The sequence below is a fragment of the Monodelphis domestica genome, chromosome 1 (genome assembly GCF_027887165.1).
Source record: "Monodelphis domestica isolate mMonDom1 chromosome 1, mMonDom1.pri, whole genome shotgun sequence".
In the NCBI taxonomy this organism is placed as follows: domain Eukaryota; kingdom Metazoa; phylum Chordata; class Mammalia; order Didelphimorphia; family Didelphidae; genus Monodelphis; species Monodelphis domestica.
Genome location: NC_077227.1, coordinates 460,326,279 through 460,351,599, shown reverse-complemented (window position 1 = coordinate 460,351,599; position 25,321 = coordinate 460,326,279). Strand labels below are relative to the sequence as shown.

At 39.3% G+C, this 25,321-nt stretch overlaps 1 protein-coding gene across 3 annotated transcripts in view; it reads right to left on the bottom strand.

Annotated features, from left to right (window-relative positions):
- Positions 1-966: 966 nt before the first annotated feature.
- The window catches only part of STXBP1 (syntaxin binding protein 1), a 92,629-nt gene continuing 68,274 nt past the window's right edge, over positions 967-25,321 (bottom strand). Inside the window, exons 15-19 of one of the 3 annotated variants that reach the window (XM_056812446.1) lie at positions 24,846-24,955; positions 23,685-23,786; positions 20,174-20,259; positions 18,230-18,384; positions 967-1,254 (exon numbers count right to left, since the gene is read on the bottom strand). In XM_056812446.1, the coding sequence (XP_056668424.1) occupies positions 1,166-1,254; positions 18,230-18,384; positions 20,174-20,259; positions 23,685-23,786; positions 24,846-24,955 (542 nt within the window). In that variant the 3' untranslated portion in view covers positions 967-1,165. Of the gene's footprint in view, positions 1,255-5,347; positions 7,451-14,358; positions 16,701-18,229; positions 18,385-20,173; positions 20,260-23,684; positions 23,787-24,845; positions 24,956-25,321 lie in introns of those variants that run through there. The other 2 variants (XM_007475033.2, XM_056812445.1) reach the window with 2 other exon arrangements.

Genomic DNA, 25,321 nt, shown 5'->3' with positions numbered 1-25,321 from the left:
TGAGGCTACTAGAGCCTAAGATTTTTGACGCCCTGCCCAGGACTCTTCTTCATTGTTTTTCAGTACAGAAAGTCACCGAAAAGGGGGGGGGGGGGAAGCAAACTTTTTGAAACCCAAACTGGCTATCAAGCAAAGCAGATTAAACTTCTAGTCTAGGGCCATGGTGGCAAACCCATGGCACACATGCCAGAGGGGGTACTCAGAGCCTTTTCTGTGAGCATGCACTGTCTGTCACTTCAGCACAGAGTTTTCCAGAGCTTGTTACTAGAAAGCCATAGAGAGACGGGGCTGGGATACTTCCCTCTACGTTGCCATGCACACCTGAGGACATTTCTCATGTTACCCACCTCTCTAAAACTTTGCCATCACTGTCCTAGAGTATAAAGAGAGGCAACATGCTCTAGCCATATTGGTGAACCAATGGCACACATGCCAGAAGGGGCTGCTCCCCTCCCCCTCTCCATGTATCTAAGGACATCCTCACATGACCCACCCCTCTACCAAGCAGCCCAATGGGAGTGCTTCCTCTCTCCCCTGAGCAGGGGTTCACATGCAGTATGACGGTTTCAGTTTGGGCACTTGGTCTCTAAAAGGTGACCTGGTGGTTACCTCCATGCAGTGGTTAATTTGACTCCCTGCTCCTTTCCTCACCACATCAAGTGGCTTCCCTGCCAATGATTTGAGCAGAAACCAGATATCCTCGGCTTCCTCCTTCTTGCCCTACAGTTACATTCTATCCCTGGTGGCCCTATCCATCGGTCATTAAACACTTTTGATTGTGCATTCTCTTGGATTCACTGTGGACAGCAATTAGAAGATGCCCTGGTCTCCTGACTAGTCTTGCTCTCAGGACAGAACAAGATAAAGAGATTGTGGCTACTTCAGAAGCTACACAACTCTCATTTCATTGTCCAAATCCATCCCTAGGTAGGGTCAGCCTTCAAGTGGACCACAATTTCCTTCCTATCCCTCAAAGAAATATGCTTTATTGAACCAAGTGAAAAGAAGTCCAGATTGCCCCTTCATTTTGCCAGTGTTGGGCTGTTATGCATATTAGTCTCAGATCTTTATGTCAGCAGCAGATAGAGCCACTTCCTTCTTGGTGACCTGTTGCCTCCCTATGTAAGTGTCCAGGTTCCAGCATGACAGGGGCTCAGGATGTTGGTCAATTCATTGTTGGTGATCCACTGGCTGGCTGCTTTTGCTCCCCTCTGGCTAAATCAGACTCTCTTCTCCCATTTCTTCTAGTTACTCCTAAAATAGCAAAAAACAACAATGCAGCCAGCATAGAATACAAAATAACACTAATTATCTTTGAGTGCTGACATTGCCTTCTGGGACATAAAGGAGGGTAAAGAGGAAACAGCACATTGCTCTGAGAGGTGCAAAGAAAGTTTATGGAGGATTGTGCAATGAGTATTTTTCTCACAAAGAAATTTTTAAAAGGACAACTGCTGGGGCAGCTAGGTGGCTCAGTGGACAGGGCACCAGGCTTGGAATTGGAAGGATTCAAATCTGGCCTCATATACTTCTTAGCTCTATGACCCTGAGTGAATCACTTAACTTCAATTGCCCAGGCCTTATTGCTCTTCTGCCTTGGAACCAACACTCAGTATTGATTCTAAGATGGAAGATAAAGGTTTAAAACAAAATAAAAAGGCAACTGCTGAACATACCATTTAGCCTAGTGACATTGTAGAGCCAAGCTCATCTCCTCCATCAAGGCATCCCTGACCATCTCATCCCACAGTGATTTCTTTTTCCTTTGAGCTTCCAGTCTTATTGTCAATACTACTAACTGGGGACTTAGCAGACAATGGGACATAGACTATAAGGACATAGAAGCTTATACACTAGAAAGAACTCCTTATGAGATCATTTAGTCCAGGGGTTCTTAATCTGGGAATCTCAAACACCTAGTGAGAGATTTTAGGAATTCTGTGAACTTGTATGGGGAAAATTATATATTTATTTCAATATAAATTTCCTTTATAATCCTTTTATTTTATGCCTTTAAAACCATTCTGAGAAGGGGTCCATAGGTTTCAGAAGACTGCCAAAGGGGTCTATGATATAAAGAGTTAAGAACCCCTGTTCTAGGCCAACTCCCCAATTTTACAGATGAAGTTGAGGCCTAAAGCAGAAGGGACTTGTTCAAGGTCATACAAAAGAGCTTGGGATGAGAGTCTTGATTTTAAAAGTATAGGTCTTGTTTTCCAAACTAGACATATTTTTGTATTCCTCCAGAAAGCAAAAATAAGATTAGTATGTAGAAGCAATAAGGAGGAACAGATCTAGTTTAAAAACAAGATACAGCTTTCTAACAATTAGGGCTGCCCAGTCATAGAGACAGATCAGCTTATCAAGCTGATAATCACCTTGTCAGGGAATACGTACAAGGTAATCCTGCACTGGGCTGAAAGTTTGACTTGGTGACTTCTGGGATCCCTTTCAATGCTAAAATCCAAAAAAAACATTATTTAAGGAAATAATACAATTCTCAATAGGTTTGTTATTTGTTGGACCAACTAGATACAGCATTGATGCTTTAGTCAGTTATCAAAGATAAACAATTTGGTTCTCCCTTTCAACTAGATAGAAGCAAACACTGAGCAAAATCTCCAAAGAACAAAAAGATGCAACTAATCAGGTTTAAGATTCGCATTGATGAATGGGTTCCCCCCCCCCACTTTATCTATTAAAGAGCAGACATGGGAATGTTTGTCATGGTGCTTTATGGCACATTTCCCAATAGCTTTGTAATTTCACTCAATTAATCTCTGTACTAGATTGTAAGCTCCCTGAGGGCTGGGACCAAGCCATGCCTTTTTAAAATTTCCTATCTTCCTCAGTGCCTAGCATGGTGTTTTTGTACTTAAGAGGTGTTAAATAAGTGCTGTAATGAAGCAAACGTTTATTGGGCATTTACTCTATAGAAATCATTGAGGCACACACATGTGCACTCCTGTGCATGTAATTATTAACTTTTCTTAAAATTTGTACAGTTTGTAGGAGACCGAAAACATTGTGGAACAGGAAGAGGGCTCCTCTGCAATCTCTATCTGCCTTCTAGTAGACTACAGGCCCTTCTCTGAATAGGAAGAGAAACTAGTCAAGGTAAATCAGAAGATGGCATAGAGCAATGCACACTTAAGTTCTTGGAGCCTAAAGGTAGGTAGACAGGGGATGGGATGGGAGAAGAAACCCCTTTTTGGAAGCAAAGGCACATAGTTTCTGCCAGGAACAGAAGCAACAGCACAATCAACTGAATTGCTTAAATAAAGCAGTTTTCCTATGTCCATACCCCTTCTATGGTCAGCGAAGAAGAAAGACACAATAGACAGAGAAAGAATTGCACCAGAGAACAGTCAAAATGCATTGTGTTGTCACGCTCATTTAACTCATGCTCCCTAAATTCTGGGGTCCATAGTTCCTTAAATAGTATAAGTCATCATCATGGGCTGGGTCCTACCACCTGACAACTCATTTTACAAACTGAATAATCATTATGCCGCTTATTTGAATTCTTTCTGTAAGCACTTCTGGGGCATCTGTCTCATGTCCAACAGTGTACGGAGTATTCATTGGTGGAGAACCAGGAAGTGGGAGATATGATCCATGATTTAGTTGGAGGGAATGGCAGGGAGTATTGTATACGTAGCATGTAAGCCAGGGAGAAATAATATGATCTAGGATAAAATCTGAAATTCTTTTGCCCTGATTCTCCTTCTCCTCTCATAGATGTGTTTGGGATTGAGTTAAAGATTCTGATACGCAATGATTTGTGTTATCAACTCGAAGCCATCACTCTGATCTATAAATTTCAACTTTGGGTAGCATAGCCATGTTTCTGAGAAACCTCAATTTAGAAGTCTCACAGATTTTGATGAAATTTAAATTGTGTAACATCTACAAGATCCCCCCAGTACCATTTAAACATCCATTTAATTAAAAAAATCTCCTTCATTGAAATAGGTTACTTTAGGCAGAGCCTTGAGATAGGTGCTGTTGGGAAGAAAAAGATGAATTAGACAAGGTCTCTGCCCTTGTGTTCATAATTTAGTTAGAAAAATGAGTAACATGTATGAAATGACAGAAAAGATAGTATACATGACTACGAGATTAATGAAATTACTTAACAAAAAAAATGAGATAGTATACCAAATGAGTCTTGTTCAAAGTATTTTTCCCCAGGAGCCCACACACTCAGTCCACTAATGTTGCTATTTCTGAGGTCCTCTTTAGAAATTGCCTTCAGGTTCAACTCACAATTGCATACATATTTTTTTCTTGTTTTTGAATGACATTTCATTGGTGACCCCAAATAGTATGAACCAGTTTTTTCAATGACCACCCCCTCTCCACCAGACTCAGCTCTGAATGACTACTGACTTCTTGTAAAAACAAAAGAAAGTAATGTTTTCTATCACTGAGGAAATTCAAAAGAAAGGCAACTCAAGTCTTGGGCTTGCATAGAGAATGGAAAATTTCATAATAAATTTAAGGTTTTTGTTCTTTATAATACACTTACTTGGATTTTGGGAGACTGGATATCTGTGCTTTGGGCAAAAGATGAAAGAAATAAAGAGAGATCAGATGAAATCACAAAAATGCCACCATGGAGTCCAGGGGGAAAATAACTAAGTAAAGAAAAATAAAGGCCTATGAAAGATAAATGGAGTTTTGGGGGGTTCCCCAAACCCTTAAAATTGAATTCTACTCTACAGAAAACATAGGCGCAAATGAGACTCCTTAGTACAACCACTTTGAACTCCATCCCAAACTCTTTAAGAGGCAAGAGAACAAGTTTGGATTGCAAAAAGCCTAGGAAATTGGATATAAACAACCATGTTCCAGCTTTGAAAAGGGTTTGTCACAACTCAGTATGGAGACTGAATGATATTTGAAGTAACATAGATGTGAGAGCAGAGGAGCATGAGGAAGGGCATGTTAACGGATAAAATGATCCAAGCTTATGAAGACGCTATTACGGCATGAATCTTACTCAAAAATATTTACAAAGGTTCCCATTTTATGACATTTGGTCTCCAAATGACTGAAGCATTCCATGGACCTAACAGTTGAGATGAGGCAACTGAGATAATGAAGGTGTGTCTGATGTCAAGTATCCAGCTGCTGCTACAGACCTTAAGGCTGACTGTGGAGTGTCCCTAGATTCATGCAGTTTCTAAAGGGGAAGTACTACGAACACATCTGGCCTTGAAAGAGGAAGAAGAGAACACCAGTGTCTGCCCTGGTGTATCAGTTTCTTCCACACAAGGCTGCAAATGAAAAGAGCCTGCCCGCTTCCATTCCAAAAGCCAAACAAAACCAGGAGTCACTCCCGTGAGCCATGAATAGCTTATTTATTTCATAGACTTGAGTGCTTTAGTACAGAAGAACAGATATAGAGATGATACATGTTTGTGCTTCAACACTTTCAAACATTGAGATTCCAGTAAATTCAAGGTAAACAAGTTTCAAGACAGACTAGCTTTTTTTTTTTTTAAGTTTTCCTTTTGATAAATTATTTTCATATAAATAACCAACAGAAAAAAGGAAAACAGAATGTTTAAACAAGATCCCAAAGCATGTACATTGTTATTTCAAAGGAAGAAAAACAAAACCAAGGGCAACAAAAGTTAAAAAAAAAATCAGTGCAAATGTTTATAGCTTTTGCCCTAAAGGGAAAAAATATCTTCAAAAGTGGGGAAAGAGGGAAAGAAGAGACAGGTCTGAAAATAATGAAAGGGCAAAAAGTTGATTCTCTCAGTGCAAAGGGAAGGTTTCAATGCCTTAAGAAGATAAGAAAACACCATAATGCATCTAAGAGGGGAAGGAGAAGAAAGGAAAGGAAGAAGGCTTGCAATTAAGCTACCATACATCAAGCTTGCAACAACATCACAAGACACATTAAGTAATATACACACAATTGGCTGGGATGAAGGGGCAAGGGGCTGCTGGGCTGGGGGACTCCCACTGCCAGAGCATTTCACTACCGGACAATGACAGCAAAAACAGATAATGTACACGCAACAGGGCTGAATGCAAAGCGGCACAGAGCCTCCAGACTCATAATAAGACTGCCTTGTTTTGTTTTAGAATTAAGTTCAATACAAGGTGGAAATGGCCTTATTTGCATTTTTAAATTCTCATAAGCATGATGTCATCAGAACTCACACTATGGAAAATCAATTACTGTAATATGAAACTGAAGATTTCCAGAAAGGGATTTTGTTCTCCGGCATATGGGCTATAGACAGAATCTATAATAATCTATCTGATGCATCTGGTCTGCAGGTAAGTGAATATATTGAAGTCTTGGGACTCAAGATCCTTCTGTGTGGGACCAGAGCCTTTTCTATCATTTTCTCTACCAAGTTTGACCCTAAGGAGAATTAGGTATTTATCTATTGCAGGTATGCCTGGATAAGGGAGATGTGGGTCCAGGTCACTTTGAACTCCAAGGAAAACTAAGACTATGGTTTTGGTTCAGTTGACTAGCCTGGGGGCCTCTGATTTGTATATTAAAATTCCAAGAAAACTGATTTCCTGTCAATGAGAGTGACACACCTCCCTTCAGTTTACACAGCACTATGCAGGGCATCGGAGGACAGATGTGGCCACACCAAGGTCATCTTCCCTTCTAGGAAGGAAGAGATACTGTCTGGTGTGACAGCACAGCCCTACCCTAGGACTGCAGCTGTACTCTTGGGAGACATCAGGTGCTGGGCAAAGGCAAGGGTCACGGTCTCCATAAGACCAACTAGACGTCACCTGATTTCTACTTCCAAGTATAACTGGATCAAAAGAGACAATGGGGGATGGGAGGGGGAGACAAAGTACTAATCTGCATTTTAACATATTCCAAGAACACAGAACTCTACTATAAGAAAAATTGCCCAACAAGAATGGGAACAATTCTACCTGCATCCACCCCCACCCCCAGGAAAAAAAGAAAAGGAATTTTTAAAAACCAAATTTCTACCTATCTGTTTTCAAGCAGTTTCCACATCAAGCATTCATGTTGCACTGGGGTCAGAATAAGGTCACAATGTCATATGTAATGGAGGAAGAGAGAGGAGGTGTCCAGTCATTACAGTCTGAAAATCTCATTGCATCACTTGAAAATGAATTTCTCCCTATGCTCCCTCTCTTTTATATAAACACAACGCATTTTTTCCCTTTGTTTTAAACAAGAAGAAGGCTTCATTAAACACAAGACCAAAGTGGGAAAGTCAGGGCGTGCAGTGGGGAATGATGGAAGATGAGAATGGGTACTGCAAAGTAACATCTAAGACCAGCCATAGGAAGCTGCCAAAGAGCCATAGAGATTATTCACTTTTTGGAGGGGTGGTTTGGCTTTTTTAACTGGCAATTTCTTCATCTGTTTTATTCAGCTTCTTCAGAGTGTCCAGCAGTTTCTGTGGGGTTAGGATGTGTGTGGCTCCTGGGGAAGGTAGAGGAAAGAAAAACAAAGTGAGTCTTCAGAGGAAGGCCCTGGCCTTCAGATATCTTTCTGCTCTTCAATTCTAGATACCTAGACCTGCCAGCTAAGGGGCATGGGCAGCTTTTCCACCCCCACCCCCACCCTGGTTTTGATGAACCAAAAGCTCAAAGGGATCTGGTTGGGGCAGTGTCAAAATATTTGTGGGTGAAAGAAAAAAAAGAACTCCTATACTAAATTCAGGCAGAAATTGGGACCACACCCAGGAGTAGAGCTTGTTTGCATTAAGTTGCTCAATATATGTTATCTTTGACTCTGGGAAACAATGACTCTCTGGCAATTCCTCTTCTGAACACCACAGTGAAGCCAGAATGGAGGGCGTTAAGTTTCTTTGCAGAAATACCAGATACTCCATGGGGAAGGGTGATAGTGGTGGAATTGGGTGAAGAGGCTGACAGGTGTGAGACCCTGGGATAGGGGTGGGGGTGCTCTCTGGGATCCAAATACTAGGTGCCACCATGGAAGTGTTGGTGGGACCTCAGGTGTGCAGGGGAGGGGAGCTTGAGTACCTGAGGTCTTACCTTGAAGATACCGCGCATTGTTAGAGATTGGAAATGCTTGCAAAAATTTAAGCCTAATGGAATTATATATACTTCTACTGCAAAAAAAAATAAATTAAAAATGAAGGCCTTTTTATAAGAAGAGAGAAAGAGAGATCTAAGTGAAGTTAAAATAAGATGCATGGATTGTGTGGTTTGGACATGGACCAAACAGAAGAGGAGTGATTGCGAGCAGCAGAGTGGTGTGTGGAGCATGAGGACTGCATGCATGCAGCAGTGGGCTTCAAAGAAAGATATTCTGGGTGGGAGAGAAGGAAACGAAAGCTGTCCGTACTTGAAAATGTGCCTCCCAAGAGACATGAGGAAAGGAAAGGGGCAATCACAGGTGGAAGGAGGGAGAGAAAGCTACTGGAAGCCACATTTACCCCCAGGAATTGGCAAAGGAATTCTTTAGTACAATCATGGGTCCCTATGCCTTTGTCTGCCTCTCACAGAGTTGTCCTACAACTGGGACAAAGCAGAAGTCCCTCAGGCTAGAAAGCTTCTCCCTCCCAGGCTAGTCTAGGGACTGGTTCAGAGATTATTTGGCAGGGGGGTGGGGGGAAGGGTGTTGCAGAAGAAAGGCTATATTGGGAATGGGAAGAGGCAGAGAAGAAGAAAAACCTACATAATAAATTCTCAATAGGAGCCTCTCTCGGGCCTGTGGCACACCAGTTTAAACATCCAGGCTTTGTTCTCTGTACCAAACCTTGCTACTTCCAAGAAAGACAGACTAAAAACACACTGCTCAAGGCACAGATTGTTCCGATGCTATAGAATTGACTCACTGCTCTACAAATCTGAAATACCTAACTTGAACATATAAGTTTCAGAAATACCACCAGACATTTTTAGAGAGCTCTTTCTTCCAAAGTACTTTCATGTATATGATCCCAAGGCATATGGAGGGGCAACTACTGTGATCCTTATTTTTGTAGAGAAATGAGAAAAAGAGTTTAAGTGATTTGTTCAAGGTTATACCATGAACTAGTGGCAGTTCTGAGGCTAGAAATAATAACTGCCATTCATAACACTTAAAGTTTGGAAAGCACTTAACAGCCATGATCTTTTTTTACTCAAACATGAGCCTAACAATTCCTAGACTAATGAAGTCAATGTATTTTTTTTTAGCCCTTATTTTCTGTCTTAGTATCAATTCTAAGAAGAGGGGCAAGTGCTAGGCAATCGTGGCTTAAGTGACTTGCCCAGGGTCACACAGCTAGGAATTATCTAAGGCCACATTTGAACCTAGGTCCTCCTGACTCCAGATCTAGCTCTCTATTCATTGAGCCATCTAGCTTCTCCCTCCTCAATGTACATTTTTTTTTAAAAGTCAAGTATATATATATATATATATATATATATATATATATATATATTTCTACAATCATTTAATCAAAGAACCACTTTACTTATCAGGAAGAAAAACAATTTAGAGGGAATTTCTAACTGAAAGGCAGAATTTGTAAGGAGCAGAAAATCTGCCTGCTTACTTTTCTCCATCACTGTTGGTTCATAAATACAGAAGCTAGGGGTTCCTAAGTTTGGATTTTTCTAGTACTAAGTGAAGTCCCTTTGCCTAGCCAGAGTTCCTAGCTTTACCTAACCTTGAATGAAAGTTAGATAACCAGGAGGAATCTGTCCCAAGTATGGAAATGGGTTAGGCAAATGTCTTTAACCTACCTGGATCTCTTCTTTACCAGTTACTTTCAAATTACACTAGGTCACGTAGTAGTTAGTTGTAAAACCCTAAATATGGATTGGGTTTAACAAATAATTTTGTTGTGATAAGTGTTCATTTCACAATCACATTATGACTGATTCTTTTTTGTTTTACAGTCTAAGTTTATAACTGAAACTGCTATTAGGGGAACAGGATCAACCTCTAGGTAAATAAGTTATTAAATACTCCAAAAAATATCTGATTTGCTGGAAAACTTACATATTTATGGATGCAATCAAACTACATGGTCTTGTCTATCTATGTGACAGATCAATGTGACCTCTTGACCCAATGGGTAAATGTTCCTTACTTCTCCTATGCCATTCTAGATCTAATTCTCAATTCAGAAGTGACCCTGTCAATGTCCTCTAGAATAAGGTAATGACTATTAATGGTTTACAAAGCACTTTAAATTATAAGGATGATATTAGAAAATAAGCATTGTTTTATTAGTTTAGAGATAAGAAGTAGAGTGGCTGGCTTGAGAAAAAATTGGAGTTTGAAGCAGAGCTGAGAAAGTGTATTAAGTTCAAATGTTGACAGTTATAACCATTTTTCTGTGTCAGTTACTCGCTCTGGCAATTGGCAGAGACACACACTCTGAGACTCTCTCAGGGCTGGGAGGAGGTAATATCTTCTGCCTCTCTCTCTGTCTGAGGGAAAGACCTGAAGGAGCTTAGTGTTTTCTTTTTCCAACTTGGGAAACACTATTGACTATTTCTGTCTTCATAAATTGGTTTATATTTGAGAAAACCAAAAAAAGATCTGGTCTTTGGTTTGGGGAGTCCTAATGTGATTCTTATTGAGACTCAACCTGCTAGCCTTTGTTATTTTATAACTGGAAGGTGAAATTAAGAATTATAAGGATAACTGTGGTAGTTTTATTTAGAATAGTATAAATTTGGGTTAGTCAGATCAGGGAGGATTAGTCTAGCCTGTGAAACACAGGAGAAGCAGTTCCTTGCAGAACCAGGGAGTTTATTTGGGTGGATTTAGAATCCCTTAGAATTAGAAATCCTTGTTATCCTCATATATTTCAATAAATATTTTATTTTTTATAATAAGAGTCTCTTTAGTGTCTTTGTGCCTGACCCTGAAGGGAAGTTCACATTTGAGCTTCACTTCACTTTATCATTAAAGATACTTTTGATTATATCTATCAAATGTATCTGAACAATTTTTAACCTGTATTGGCATAGTTTTCCCATCTATTTTTATGTAACTTGACATTATTATTTTTACAATATACACTATCCTATTTGATCCTCACAACATTCCCATGAAGTAGTAAGTAAAAATATTACCTCCTCTTCATAGACTGAGGAAACTGAAGCTCAGTGAGATTCTATATAAGTAGTAATATTGAGATTTTTAACTCATGTTTTAGGATTCCCTATACCAGTGTTGGCGAAGGTTTTCAAGTTCATGTGCCCAAACCGCAACTTCAAGCTGCCTGTGAGCCCCCCCCGCATACTCCAGAGAGCAGAGGGAGGAAGTACTCACTTTGGGCAACTGGACAGAGGGGAAGGGCATGCAAAAAATGTCCTTGAGCACTGGGAAGAGGGGAAACAGAGCAGCTCCCCCTGTGCTGGCTCAGCATGCATGCCAATATTTCGCTAATGCTGCACTATACCATAGCTCAAACACTAAAGTCCCTCTCCTGATTTCAGGATGCTTGTCTAAAATTATTAGAAGACTACAAGATGAGGACAGAGATAAAAAACTAGGTCTACACCTGCCAAATTCATTCCATTTATGTCCTAAAACAAATCTGGATGTCTTTAAATATTCTAAAAATGCTGGGCTTAATTAAGATATGAATGCAACACCCACAGAACTTTACTTTTCAATTATTCCTTTCCAGGCAGTATGCTTACATTCATTCCAGAAGCTGGGAAGAGTGTTTGTAAATGGCAGCTCCTGAATTCAGATTTCAGGCTCCAATTTGCCTTTCATTGAAAAAAATTAAACTACTTATCCCAAGGACAGAAATATTACAAAATGCTTTTTTAAACATATACACAAATCCAACCAAAAACACTGTATTTTTTAAATTGACAGTTGAGGATGATTTTGATATTATCTAACCCTTTGATTCTCCAAATTCTGCCTCTAGACACTTTTTTTAAAAACCCTTACTTTCTGTCTCAGTAACAATTCTAAGACAGAAAAGTGGCAAGGGCTGGACATTCACGGTTAAGTGACTGGCCCAGGATCACACTGCTAGAAACTGTCTAAGGCCAGATTTGAACCAAGGTGCTTGCTCTATCCATTGTGCTTCCTAGCTGTCTCCCTCTAATCACCTTTTCATGAGACATAAAACTCTTCATGAGAGAGTTCATAGGGTACAGGATCATATCAAATCTTTTTTTGACTTGTGAGAAGTTCTGGCAAGATGTTTAGTGGAAATGAAATGAGGTTTGGCCATTCATTACTGGTGCATTCAAGCATCCAAGCTGATTCTACCATTAACATAGATAAAGGCAAAGTAAGCCAGGGCTGACTACAGAAGAACAAGGAAAAGATACTTTTCCTCAGACTTTTAAACAATACCTGCCTCAATTGTGGCTTGATGTTCATTCATTATAAACTTTATCTTTTCTACCTCTACATAGTTTTAGTTTAGGAGGAGAAAGAAATAGGCAAATTAAGCTTTAGTCTAATTCCTGGTCACCAGAACAACCAAATGCAAGAAAAGGGCATATGAGATTAAAACACAAAATTCCTGACCCAATTAATGATAGAAGTTCATGTTTTTTCAAAGTTCAATGCTTTCTCTATCATTGTCGCCAAAATCATTTTAGGAGCAGAGCATACAAAATTTCCTCATTTGCTTTCGTAGCAGCTATAGATCTCTGAAAATTTTGGCAAAAAAGATCTACTTTGCAAATGAAAAGCTCCTTCTAAGATGGGAAATTCTATCCCAAGAGAATCCATAATAAATCTCTATAAGAATCAATTTTCACTTATTGTGCCGTCTTCCAAAATTCAGTTCCCAAAAATTTGGGAGCGCTGATGATAAGAATTTCTTTAATCCTACAAATTATTCACCACAGCTATAAAGAGCAGCTTCTTTCCAACACTCACCACCCCCAAAATCTTAAAATACAACTTGCCGCAAATGCTATCCACCTACCTGCCATCTGCATACTATATATCCTTGATTAAGGACTCATCAATGTACTTCTATAAATCTAGACTTAAAATAACTGCTCTTATTTTCAAGCCTACTGCAAGAAAGAAAATTAAGATACTTAGTGACCAGTCAGCTAGTCATAGCATGACCATCCCTGTTTTTCAGGATCAGAATAACTTATTTCCACAATGTCTGTAGTCTCAGAGTCCTGCAAACTTTTCCCAGGAAAAATGAGAAACAGAATAAGAACTGGAAGTGGAACCATCCCTCTTTTGGACAGCTTCGAGATACAGCAGAGATCTCTTTATAAATAAATATACTGGCAGCAGTCCTCTAATGTTATCTAGCTGGGAACAACCCTTCCTTAAAGCTCACTGGAAAATGAGAATGGCAAATAAAATGTTATGGTAAGTACCAGGTCCTATATGACTACATGAATAAATCAAAGGAGGAGAAAACACATGTGGCCCTTGGACCACAATATTCCTAAGCACTATGTGAATTAGATTATGGCATAACTAGGGTATATTTAAGAAAATAAATAAAATTGGACATAATGGTAATATGTTGTTTCTTAAGTCAACATATATTTGGCAGGGATCCTTACATACAGCAGTGGCCCCATTTTCACTTTGAGTTCAATTTGACTGAATTACAGCATGTTAGGATTCTAAATGATTAGAGGTGGGAGGAACCTCAGAGGTCATTTAGCCCAGCCCCTATATTTTACAGACAAGGCCACTGAGGTCCAGAGATAAGTTGCCTTTCCTAATAAGGCACTGCAAATTAGAAGCAGAAACAAGTAGAGCCTCCAAGTTTCTTGACTCAAAGACTACCACTCCTGGCATTCACTACCCTAATGCTGAGGAGAGCTTTAGGGTTTACTAAAGCTACTTAACTTCCTACATGCTACATTCCAGTCATAACAGACTACTCCCCACTGGGTCACAAGAATGTAGACAGAGTTGAAATGGGCTTTAGAGGTCACCGAATTAAACCACCTCACCTTACAGTGAGGATATGAAGATCAGAGGAGTGTAACAAGTTGTCTGGGGTCACAAAAGTCAAAGCTAGACCCTTGGCCCCCCACTGGAAGGACAGCAGTATGAGAGACCATCAATTTCATGTAAATAGATTTTTCATGTGGCTAGAAAACAAAGGAAGTATTTTAAAGTTGTTTTTTTTAAATACCGTGCAAATAGGTGGTATAGTGGATAGAGCACTGGGTCTGGAGTCAGGAAGACTTATCTTCCTGAGTTCAAATCTGGCCTACTTACTAGCTATGTAACCCTGGACAAGTCACTTAATACTGTTTGCCTCAGGTTCCTCATCTGTCATGAGCTGGGGAAGAAAAGAGCAAACCACTCCAATATCTTTGCCAAGAAAACCCAAAATGGGGTCATGAAAAGACACATACAACTAAAAATGACTAAACAAAATCATGGAATCATTGTTTTTGCATTATTTAGTTTTAATACATTCTTTAAACCAATTTATTTTGCACATATCCCATCTCCAAGCCATTGTCAAGGCCTATCCATTTCACTTTTGTAACATCTCTTGAATAAGCCCCCTTCTCTCCTAGAATCCTGCCCTGACTCTAGCACAACCCTTCAAGCCTGGAATACTGCAGTAGTCTACTTGGGGGGAGGGTCCTGCCTGCCTCAACTATCTCTCCACTCTAATCCATCCTCTATTCAACTGTTAAGATGATCTTCCTAAAGTTTAGGTCTCACCATGTCACCTTCCCCTCCCCCTATCAATAAACTCTACTGGCTCCCTAGTGCCTCCAAGACCAAATACCAAATCTTTTATTTGAGGTTTAAAGCCCTTTGTAACCTGTCCTCCTCCACAACCTTTCTAATCTTACAATTTACACACATACACACAATCTGTAATCCAAAGACACTGGTCTCCTTGTGGTTCCTTGAACAAGAAATTCCATCTCTGCACTCAAGGCCTATTCAGGGCTTCTATGAATGGAATGTTCTCTTTCCTCATCTCTGCTCCCCCCACCCCCAGTTTCCCTGGCTTTCTTCAGGTCCTAGGTAATATCTTACTTTCTAAAGTAAGCCTTTCCCTGTTCCCCTTAAATCTGATGCCTTCCCTCTGTTGGTCATTTCCAATTTCTCCTGGATCTTTCTCTCTTACATGGTTGTTTGTGTCCTGTCTCCCCTAATAGACTGTGCTTCCTGAGAGCAGACTGCCTTTTGCCTTTCCTTGTATTCCCAGTGCTTAGCACAGTGCCTGGAACATAGTAAGTGCTTAAGAAATGCTCATTGGCTGAATGGAACAAGATAGGTTTAAGAATATAATTCTTCATTTAGTGTTCTAGGCAATTTCAATCTGGGGAGCTAGAGGTGAGGGAAGAGTCCTAATGGTATTAAATGTATTAGTTCAGATCAGACTGTCAGAAAAGCAATATAAATCTTGGCATTCTGACAGGACCTCTATCCAGGGCTGTTGCACAATTCTTTCATCCTTTAGGATTTGGGAAACAAAGTTCTATTCAATTCTCAATTATTCAGATTAATGACAACTGAAATGGAGAAAATACTCAGTTTCCTCCCAATCTAAATATTTTATTATAGATACTAAGCAACAATACATATTTCATTTTCAAATATGCCCCCTTTCGTATTCCAGTGAACAATGAAATAAAAAGGAAAAGGAAAAAATAAGGAATCTGGATTATTTGCCAAATCAACAATACATGCTTCTAAATAATTGAGAGTTGGTTGTTCATCTAGGATGATGTGGGAAAGAGGGAAGTATTTTTGAGAATAGTCTGTAGAGCTAAAAGAAAAACTGACTATAAGATCTTTAAATCTCCAGAGGCTATTAAAATATTTTTATACAATAGAAAAAGAAAATGGAATACATATTGAGAAATTAAAGGATTATGAAATTACTCCTTTTCTGGAAGAGCATTACAAAATGAGAAATCATTCTATTCATTACTCAGGATCACTAAAGTACACAGTGGCTGTGACCCCAGATACTTGTCCTTAGAAACTATCCTTTGTGATAACTATCTCTTAGAATAAAATAACATTTACATGTACCAACTCTGTCAATCACCTGAGTTCTACTACAATTCTTTTTAACTCCAACAAGTCCACCAGTCCTGTATTGGTATAACGTATTTTTTGTCTAGTAATCCAAACACCCATTTCTGTTGGTGTACAGGCCAAACTTCCTCCAGAATAATTAACCTAGCCTTAAACTCATATTCATGTCATATCTAAGAGTTCATTGATTCTTCAGGAGCCAGCCCAATACCCATAAACTCAACCCTGGACTTTGAGACTAAGGAATTTTGACTCAATTGCTCTTTTAACTCTCAGCTCCCTCTAAAAGCACTAAAATTCAAATCAGTTAATTTTCAAATTAACAATCAGTGGTCTTCAGCTTTCTAACTGAGTGGTAGGTAACAAGGCGTAAGGATGTTGGCAAGATTGGGCCCAGAGAGAATTTCATAATGGGGTTTCATGAAGGCAGCAATGGACACATTTTCAATCGGTATTAAGACTGCAAGCATTTTCTAGTTAAAAGAAAATCAAATAAAAAAATAAACTAAAAAGGAAAAAAGAAAAGAAAAAGAGTGACGGAATAATCAAAGAAAACCCTTCAGAAGAGAAGAGTTTCTTTTCTTTAATAGCTGCTTTTACTTTGTTTCTGGCTCTCACTCCATTGTTGGAGCCTGATCCTCAAAAGATACCCTAGTGGACTCCCTGAAGTCGGGGTGTCTCAGGTCCATGAGAAATTTGGTGGGAGTGAGAATGTGAGTAGAACCTGTGGGAGAACAGAGGCCAGCTGACTGCTTGAACAGAAGTATGTTAAAGGAACATGCCAACTTAGGCCTATATTTTATGCAGCTGATGATGTGTGAAGAAAGCAAGAGACACACACACACACACACACACACACACACACACACACACACACACACACACACAAAGATGATAAGAACATCTAAGAGAATGATCTAACATGCATTAAGAGGTGAGCTCATACAGAGGACCTTCTGCTGTCCCTGCTAGGCCTCCCCAGAAATTTCTTTGATCAAGCTGAGATCCCAACTCCCAAGTGGATAATATTTTAAGCAACTCTGCAGCAAGGAGAAGATTTTAAAACAAAGGCCCAGCAGTAAACAGCTTCTGTCCAAAGGAACATTATTTGGGTTATCTTCAAAGGACACTCATGCAACAATTATACAACAGAATTAAGAGCATGTTATTATTAGATACTACATATCAATGAGGACATTTACACAATCTAAAAGCAAACTTCAGTGAGAAATGGCTGATCAGACAAATGAAGCTTTAGAGGGATTAAGAGAGAGGAAAGGGAGGCATTTAGTCTATTTTAAAAGAATGACAAGCAGCTGAATTTTCCTATCATGTAGAATGAGGCACCCTTAGAGAGAATCAATAGCAGTTTTATTACCCCAAAGTGGCAATTTACAGGTGAGCTGGCAGTCTGATTAACACTTGAACTCAATTATCCAGGTATAGACATGCAACATGATTTTTCCTATTTTAGTTAAATAGTATTCACACAAATGTGATTATCAAAACTACCATTAGATATGGCATATGACAGGTACTTCTATCTCTAATATATTTAAAATACTGCCTGATGCTGCATTCCAATAGATTTTTGCTCCTAACAGGTGCTGGATGGCATCAGGGAAAAGGAAAAAGTAGTTTTAGTCAGCATCTGCCAAAGGAACTGGCTGCTACTGAACATATCCAGAACAAAATCCATTTCATTTTGGTAAGAAAATGAGTTCCCCCAACTTATTGTTCTATTACTGAACAGCTCTCCTGAAAGTCTTATGGGATTTTCCCCCCATTTGGTAAAGGACTTCTCTTCCCTCTGATTTTGGAAAAAGCCAATAGGAAGCAGAGTTGAGGGACAGTGGTGAAGAAGCCAACCTCGTGCTTCTCTACATTAGATCTGGAAATTTATGGAATAGGAAGAGGCTTGTTATATACCTCATACTAATTTAGACTGATATAGCCTAAGGGAAACTATTGGCAGTCAAGCAATAAATCTGCACATCCCATCTTTAACAACTGCTCCCATAGCATAAGATATTTCCTCTTTTTTCAGGGTAATGAGGAAAGATAATAGACATTATGGAGGCAAAGGAACCCTTGCACCCTCCCCCAAACCATCTTTCACATACTGTCTTCTTGAAATCAAATTTTGTAGGGGAACTGGGGAAGTAGTGGCTGAGTGAAACACACAAACATGACATGATGTAAGAGATTGCTATGGAAATGCCCCCTTCCCAATGAAAATGCTACCCTACTCACCTATTAGCACCTCCCACTTTCCATTGGCTTGTGTCACTTCATAAGCACATCGCATCTCGTTCAAGCTCACACCCCCAAGAATGAAAATGATGAGGCGAGGACCAGTTCTGTACTCACCAGGGGCCTTGTTCTTGTGCCAGTGTCCATAACGGGCACTAGATAGAAAAGGAGACAAATGTATACACATGCATATATATACTTGTATGCATGTACCCAGAGACACAGTATCCAAAGGAGACAGAACAATAAGACAAAATGATTAAGTATCCCCTAGTTATACACTACAGGAATTAACATGGTTGTGGACAACTAAGTGGCATGATGGATAAAGAACCAGGTTTGGAGATGTGAGATCCTAGGTTCAATCTGGATTTAGACACCTCCTAGCAGTGTGACCCTGGGCAAGTCACTTAACCCCCCACTGCTTAGCCTTTACTGCTTTTCTGCCTCAGAACCAATACACAGTATTGATTGTAATACAGAAGTTAAGGGTTGAAAAAAAAATTAACATGGTGTCCCAGGAGTTGATCTGCCATTATCCTTTTTCTAGAATTATATTCAACAAAACCTTCTTTATGCCCCAAGCAGAAGGAAGAGATTCACTGGAATTGAAAGATTTTGATATCAAGTTGATTGTTGTAAGTCTAGATGTTGCTGGCCTGGACATCTTTGGGCATTTGAAAGAAATAGTCACTGAGTCTAACATTTCAGTGACGTTTCTTCCATCATTCTTCCACCAGTGTTCTGGTGGGGCTGCTACAGATATCTAAATCGATTCCTTTACTGCTTCCTTTACTTAAGCTTGCCCTCTTCTTGTTACATAATTGTGCTTTGGGGCTGTAATCAGTCTAACTTAGTTGTGATACTGCTTGAGGTCTGGCTAATAGAGAAACAAGAAACCTTTGTCATGTAAAACAGTACTAGAAAGGTTAAGCAATGCTTTCAGGTACCATGAGAAGGCCTGGTGCTAACAGAATGGGAAAAAGATAGTAGAGAGGAAAGGAGAGAGAAAGAGAAAAAAGGAGGTAAATATGATGGGAAGTAATTAACAAGGTGTCAGGGCCTAGCCAAGGTTGTCTACTCATCTTGATTCTTCTGTGGAAACAACTGAGGCTATCATAATAACAGAAAAAAAAGTAAACAGCTACGACAAGGCTGACCAAAGACAGTCACTACCTTCTCTCAGGAAAGGTAAACATGCTTTTAGGACACAGAGATTAAAAGGCAAAGGAAACCAAATGGAAATCAGAACAAGTAAAAATATACCTAGAAAAGGTTCTGGTAGAGTAGATGAGTCACAAGAACCTAAATAATTGGCTCCTCATCACATTGATGTTTGAGCATTAGTGAATGGAAGTTGCTATGACACAAACCTAGCAAGAACACAGATATGTGTTCTTGGACCTATAATTTTATACAGAGAACTCCCTGGAAAAGATACTCTTTTTAACCAGGCAGGGTGGCACTCTCTTTGCAATGTGTAGTCTTAAGAAAGTAGCTTAAGCACTAAGGTTAACCTACCCAAGTACATAGAACTAGTAGGTCTCACAGGCAGATCTTGAACCTGATCAGATCTGTCTGACTTCAGTGCCAGTTGTCTATCCACTACACAACACACTTCCTCTATGTCACAAACCATACAAACACAAACACACAGACGTTTGTTTACTTATTTATTTTGGGGAAATGTTTTATTGGGGCTTTTTTATATTTCTATCACTTTCCAGTGACTTCCCAACCATGTCCAAAGACCAATATATTTAAATCATCTACATTTTCATTAACTTTATGTATTCCAAGAAAATCATGGGAAAAGGACTCCATGCAGATGACAATGTATGATTTTTCATACCTTAACAACAGAATGTTTATATAGATGAAATCTCACTAGGAATGGGCACATTTTTTTCCCCACTACTTCTTCCCTCAGGTGTTTTTACATACCTGACAGCAGTGGTACTGAAAGAAGCTGATGAGCGTGTAGAGATATAGGGATAGTGCTTGGTATCAAGTTTATCATCAATAGTGTCCTAGAAAGGGAACAGAGAAATCAGTTTATTCAACCTGGACTGTTTGTATTTTAAGTAGGTATATAAACACATATATATACTATATCTATGTCTGTGTGTATACACATACACACACAGACATACACACACATACATGTATATGCAAATCTAGTGAATGGTCTCTTTATGGCATTTGTCAAGGCCAGGTGTGTGGCAATCCTTGTAGAGTCTATGCTGATGTCTTCTTTTCATGTGTAGAAATGAAAAGCATGGATTTTCTTATTTTTCTCTAAGATGCCTCAATATTTTTCTTTTTTTTACCTCTATTCTTCTTTTGCTTTCTATATAAGGTTAGAAGAAATAGAAGGGGAAAGGTAAGGAAAGAAAGAAAGAAAGAAAGAAAAAGAGGTACCCCTAGGAGAGAATGGAGGAAGAAACAACTTCCATAAGTAAAACACTCAATCCAGGAGACCTCAGCAGGTTCTTCTGAAAGAACAAAGCAGATGAAGGGCTACTCATGCATGGAAAACTTGATGTCCGGAGAGGTTCTAGGAAATGAATTATCTAAGTGGGAAGACTGCCCAACTCCTGGTTTCTCCTCCTTGCTATCTACATCTTCTAAAAGTCATGGCACATCTACAAACTCCATATGGTGGATTAGGAGAAAGGAAGCTGACTAATGAAGTAGATTTGAAAAGGGAGAGAAGACAGCAGAGACAAAAAGATGAGCAGGGTCCATGTGTGCCACAAAAATATAACTTGATATTCACATGAATTGCTTCTACTTTAGGTTAGGATTTTTAAAAAATATCAAGGTGGCTCACCAGATTTAATTCATTTTAACAGATATTCATATTAAGTACCCCTAAGAGTCAAAGCATTGTGCTAGGCACTTGAGATATAAAGACAAAAATGAAATGACTAAGGCCCTAAAGATTATATTCTATTGGAAACATTTATGTTTGTGTTGTTAGGATAGAGCAAGAAGATTTGGAATTCTGAAGATGACTGACAGGAGTGGAGTAGCAATTGGAAGAGCAAAGGCTTGTGGGAGAAGAATGGTTGGCTGGGAGAATTCTGAAGAGCCTCTTGGTCTTTTGCCTTGAGACCTGGAGCTGGGAAGTCCAGTTTCCTTTAAAGCTGAAGGATTTCTGAAGCCACAAGAGAAGATCCTGTTTCTTTCCTCAAACTAGCATCTGTTCTTTCATAGGATATTCAACTACTGTTTCCCTCCACCTGCAGGAAACATTTCAGACCCATGAGGGGGAATTGATTGGACTCTCAAATCAGAGCCTGGCTCTCTTGACCCTCCTTGCCACCCAGAACTGTTTCTTATTTATTTATTTAGGAGATAGTAGTATTTTAATCAGTAAAAGGGGCTTTTAGTTGGGAAAGGGCCAGAGACGTTTGTGGTCAGTTTCTGGCCCATTGAATCAAGGACTGCATAGGAATTGGGCAGGGCTACCTCCACCCTCTTCCCTCAACCCACTTACCTAACCTTGTTAATAAATCCCTCAACAACAGTCAGATTCCTGTATTGACTTTAAATCTTAATAGGAAGGGTGCTTCAAGTAACTGGGGACAGGTCTCGGGCCTGAGGCCAGTCCCATACTGGTAAGGCCTGTCAAAGCCTGCCACAAAGCCTCCTTGGGGAAAAGGTACAGCATCTTTCCTCTAAGGAGAGTGTCATCTCATTCCCCCCAGGCATTACATCAAAGGGCTTCAAGTGATAACTGGCTGCTAGTTATCACTTGAGTGAAGGAGAGAGGGGCTGCCATTTCCCTCTTGCATAGGCTCTACCTCAACCTCTATTCCTACTTTCATATAATCAACCCAATACCTCACTACTATTACACTTCAACCAATGAGCCAACCCATTTGTTATTATAAGAAGAAGATTCCCCCATCTTTACAGTTGGTGAAGCTAGCAAAGGGAAATAGAATCTGTAGTCTCTGACAGTTAGGGCTGACTGGGGGTAGCCATCTTGAACAACAGAAGCCCATAGAGGACAAGTCTGCCAGTCACACCTGCTCACTCCAGGGGGTTGGGGCTTCTTAAAGGGCCAGATTTAAAGACACTACTAGAGTTGTTTTTTTTTTCCGTTTGTGACAAGAACCATGTTTCACCAGCTCATAGTGGCCTTAGCATCACTAATGGCACAACTGTTCCTGTGGGTTTATGACACAGTCTGGAACGTGATTCCAGAATACATAGTGCCATTAATACAACTGTGTATTTATTGCCCTTAGATCTTGGATGAATCTCCAGGCTGTTTTGCCTTCAGAGTTTGGTTTTTGCTTCTTCATGGGCATAATATGTGTGTTCTATTCAGAGATCACAGGCATTAATATTCCCTGTTCCAATAATCTGTCAATTACTGGAGTGATCCCTTCCACAACTTCCTTACTTAGTTTGTATTGAGGGATTCTAGGTGGAGTGCCCTCTTTAACTTCTATCTTTACTGGTGCAGCTGATTTAATGACACCTATGTCAACCAGTGAGCCAACCCATTTATTATTATAACAAGATCCCCTATATTTACAGTGTGTATGTATATACATATACCATGCACACATATATGTTTAAAGGTAATTTGAGGTAATGTTAATTAGTGTACTATAAAGTTTTCTTATCTAAAATCATAATATTCTATATGCCCAACTTATAGGGATGTTATGAGGAAATCACTTTGTAAAATTTAAAATGTTATAAAAATGGAAGTAATTATTATTGGCATACCTCATCTGACATCATTAACGGGTCAGGAGAAATAACATTTTGGGGGCAGTTAGTTTCAGAGGAATAATATTATAAATGGGCAGTGGTTCAAATGATGTTGGTGTATAGTAGGATTTTATGACTTTAAAGTGGAGTTTGGTTATAAAATATTAATGATGTTATTGTGAAATTATATTGACTAGGGCAAGTTTATTTACTTAAGGCTTATATTGTTTCAGGGACTCCTGGGTTCTTTAGTCCTGACTCTGATTCTATATTTTTCTGTGACTTTAACCAAGTTATTTCATTTCTCACCTCGATGAGCCTCAGATTCCTTAATTATACAATTAAAAAGATCTGAGAGGGGGCAACTACATAGACAGAACACCAGGCCTGGAGTTAGGAGGACCTGGGTTCAAATCTGAGGGATTTAAAAAAATGTCATTAGTTGGGCTTCTGTTATTTTAAAGCAAGTTTACATAAACAACATATTTAACAGGCATGGAATTCTTGAACAAGCATATAGCAGTATTTTGGCTGCTCTTCTTTAAGAAAAGAGTTGGTTAGGTTTAAATCAAATGAAAGGTCCATGTATCCTTAGGTGTAAATTATTATGAAAAAGACTTCATGGTCATTGGGTATATAACCTTGCATCAAATACTAAAAGCAAGGAAATAAAACTGTACTCTCAACAGAAAAGTCATGTCCCATGCAGCCTATCACTGACCTCCATAATGTCTTTAATCACTGGAGTCCATCGTGAAAGCTGGTAGGTCTGCTCACTAATGCGTTCCTTCCGCTCCGGCTTGCTTCTACGACGCAAAGTGGACTGAAAACACAGTTTCTTAGTCAGAGGCCCACTTCTGAATTAGATCACATGATTCTATGATGAATTTAGGGAACTCAGAGGAAAATATAGTGTTCTGGACTTTGGACCAAAGACTATGGTGGTCATTTTTTGCTAGTTATTAGTGAGTGACCTCTAAAAGCAATCAGTCTCCATGACAGAACTGTTAAATGGGAATTGTTCCAAATTTATCCCCCTTGGGAGCCTGTAGGGAATATGACTGATGTTTTCATCTAATCATCCAGATGTCATTGAATCTAAGGTGACTGGTGGCCATCCATCACATCTTCAGAGCTGTGAGCCATAGGAAATGTAGGTCAAACACCTAAAACACTGTAAGCCATTCTAAAAATGTACAGGTAGATAACCAATAATAATACATTGCCCATTACATACAAAGATAACTATACTGTTGAAACCATTACTCTTGAGTCTACTGACTCCATTACTCATCCTGAATAGGACCCATGTCACTTATTTTTTCTACTATTGAAGTTGGACTGCTATGGGCCATCTATACTTGTCCAATTGTCTTAAAAGCACATAACATTTGCCATGGAGTGAGACAAGAGGGGGGGGAGGGGAGTCTGTAACTGTGGGGTCAAGTTTCTTTTCTTGTAACTTTGTTTCTGCACTATTTTCTAGCAAACTGAACTAGCCAGTGTACAGAGGTAGAGAAATGTCTTTAAATGTATCAAAGGCAAGTCTGACAAGCTAAGTTAATAGGGGAGTTTTTTTGAAAGTCTTCTTCAACCTTAAGATTCAATGGTTACCAGAGTATAATCCTATGAAGCCCTGACTTCCTTGTGGAAGTGCTCTTAAGACTGCTGTCAAGGATTTTCAGCAGTTCAGAGGATGAGAAATAATATCAGGATCAACATCAGTAAAATTCCTTGATTCTAATTTTTAGGTTTTATATCATTACAGATGCTCCTGAATGTAAGCCATCTTCCTCAAAGTGGCAATGTCACAAAACTTCATTGCTACTACTCTCAATAGGAGAAAATCAATCCCCAAGAACTTGAGAGGAAGGGAACTTACATCTGTAATGATGGGCACTCCCAGGTGAGCCATATTGGTGATGATTTCACTGTCCTCTGGGGGAATCTGTGCATGCTGAATCAGTTTGTTCAGATTTTCTTCAGTGATGCCTATAAGAACAGTAAGATCCAAGCCCAACCATAAGATTAGCCAATGTGATTTATAATAGAATGATCCAACACTTTTAAAAAGGAGACTTCTTTTTTACTTTAAGGTTTTTGCAAACAATAATCATTTTATTCTTGCAAATTCCCTGTGGAGAGAATAGGGGGAAAAGTAACATATTCAATTTAAAAGCAGTATCTAAGGTTACAGAACAGTCTAAATCTCAAGTCCCCTTATTCTACACACTAGGTTAAATACTTATAGAATATCACAAGAATACTCATTATTTTAACCTCTCCATAATTTTTCACCATTCCGAAATACACCTTTCTCCTATACAACACACCAGTCTAAATCTAGGCAGGACAGTT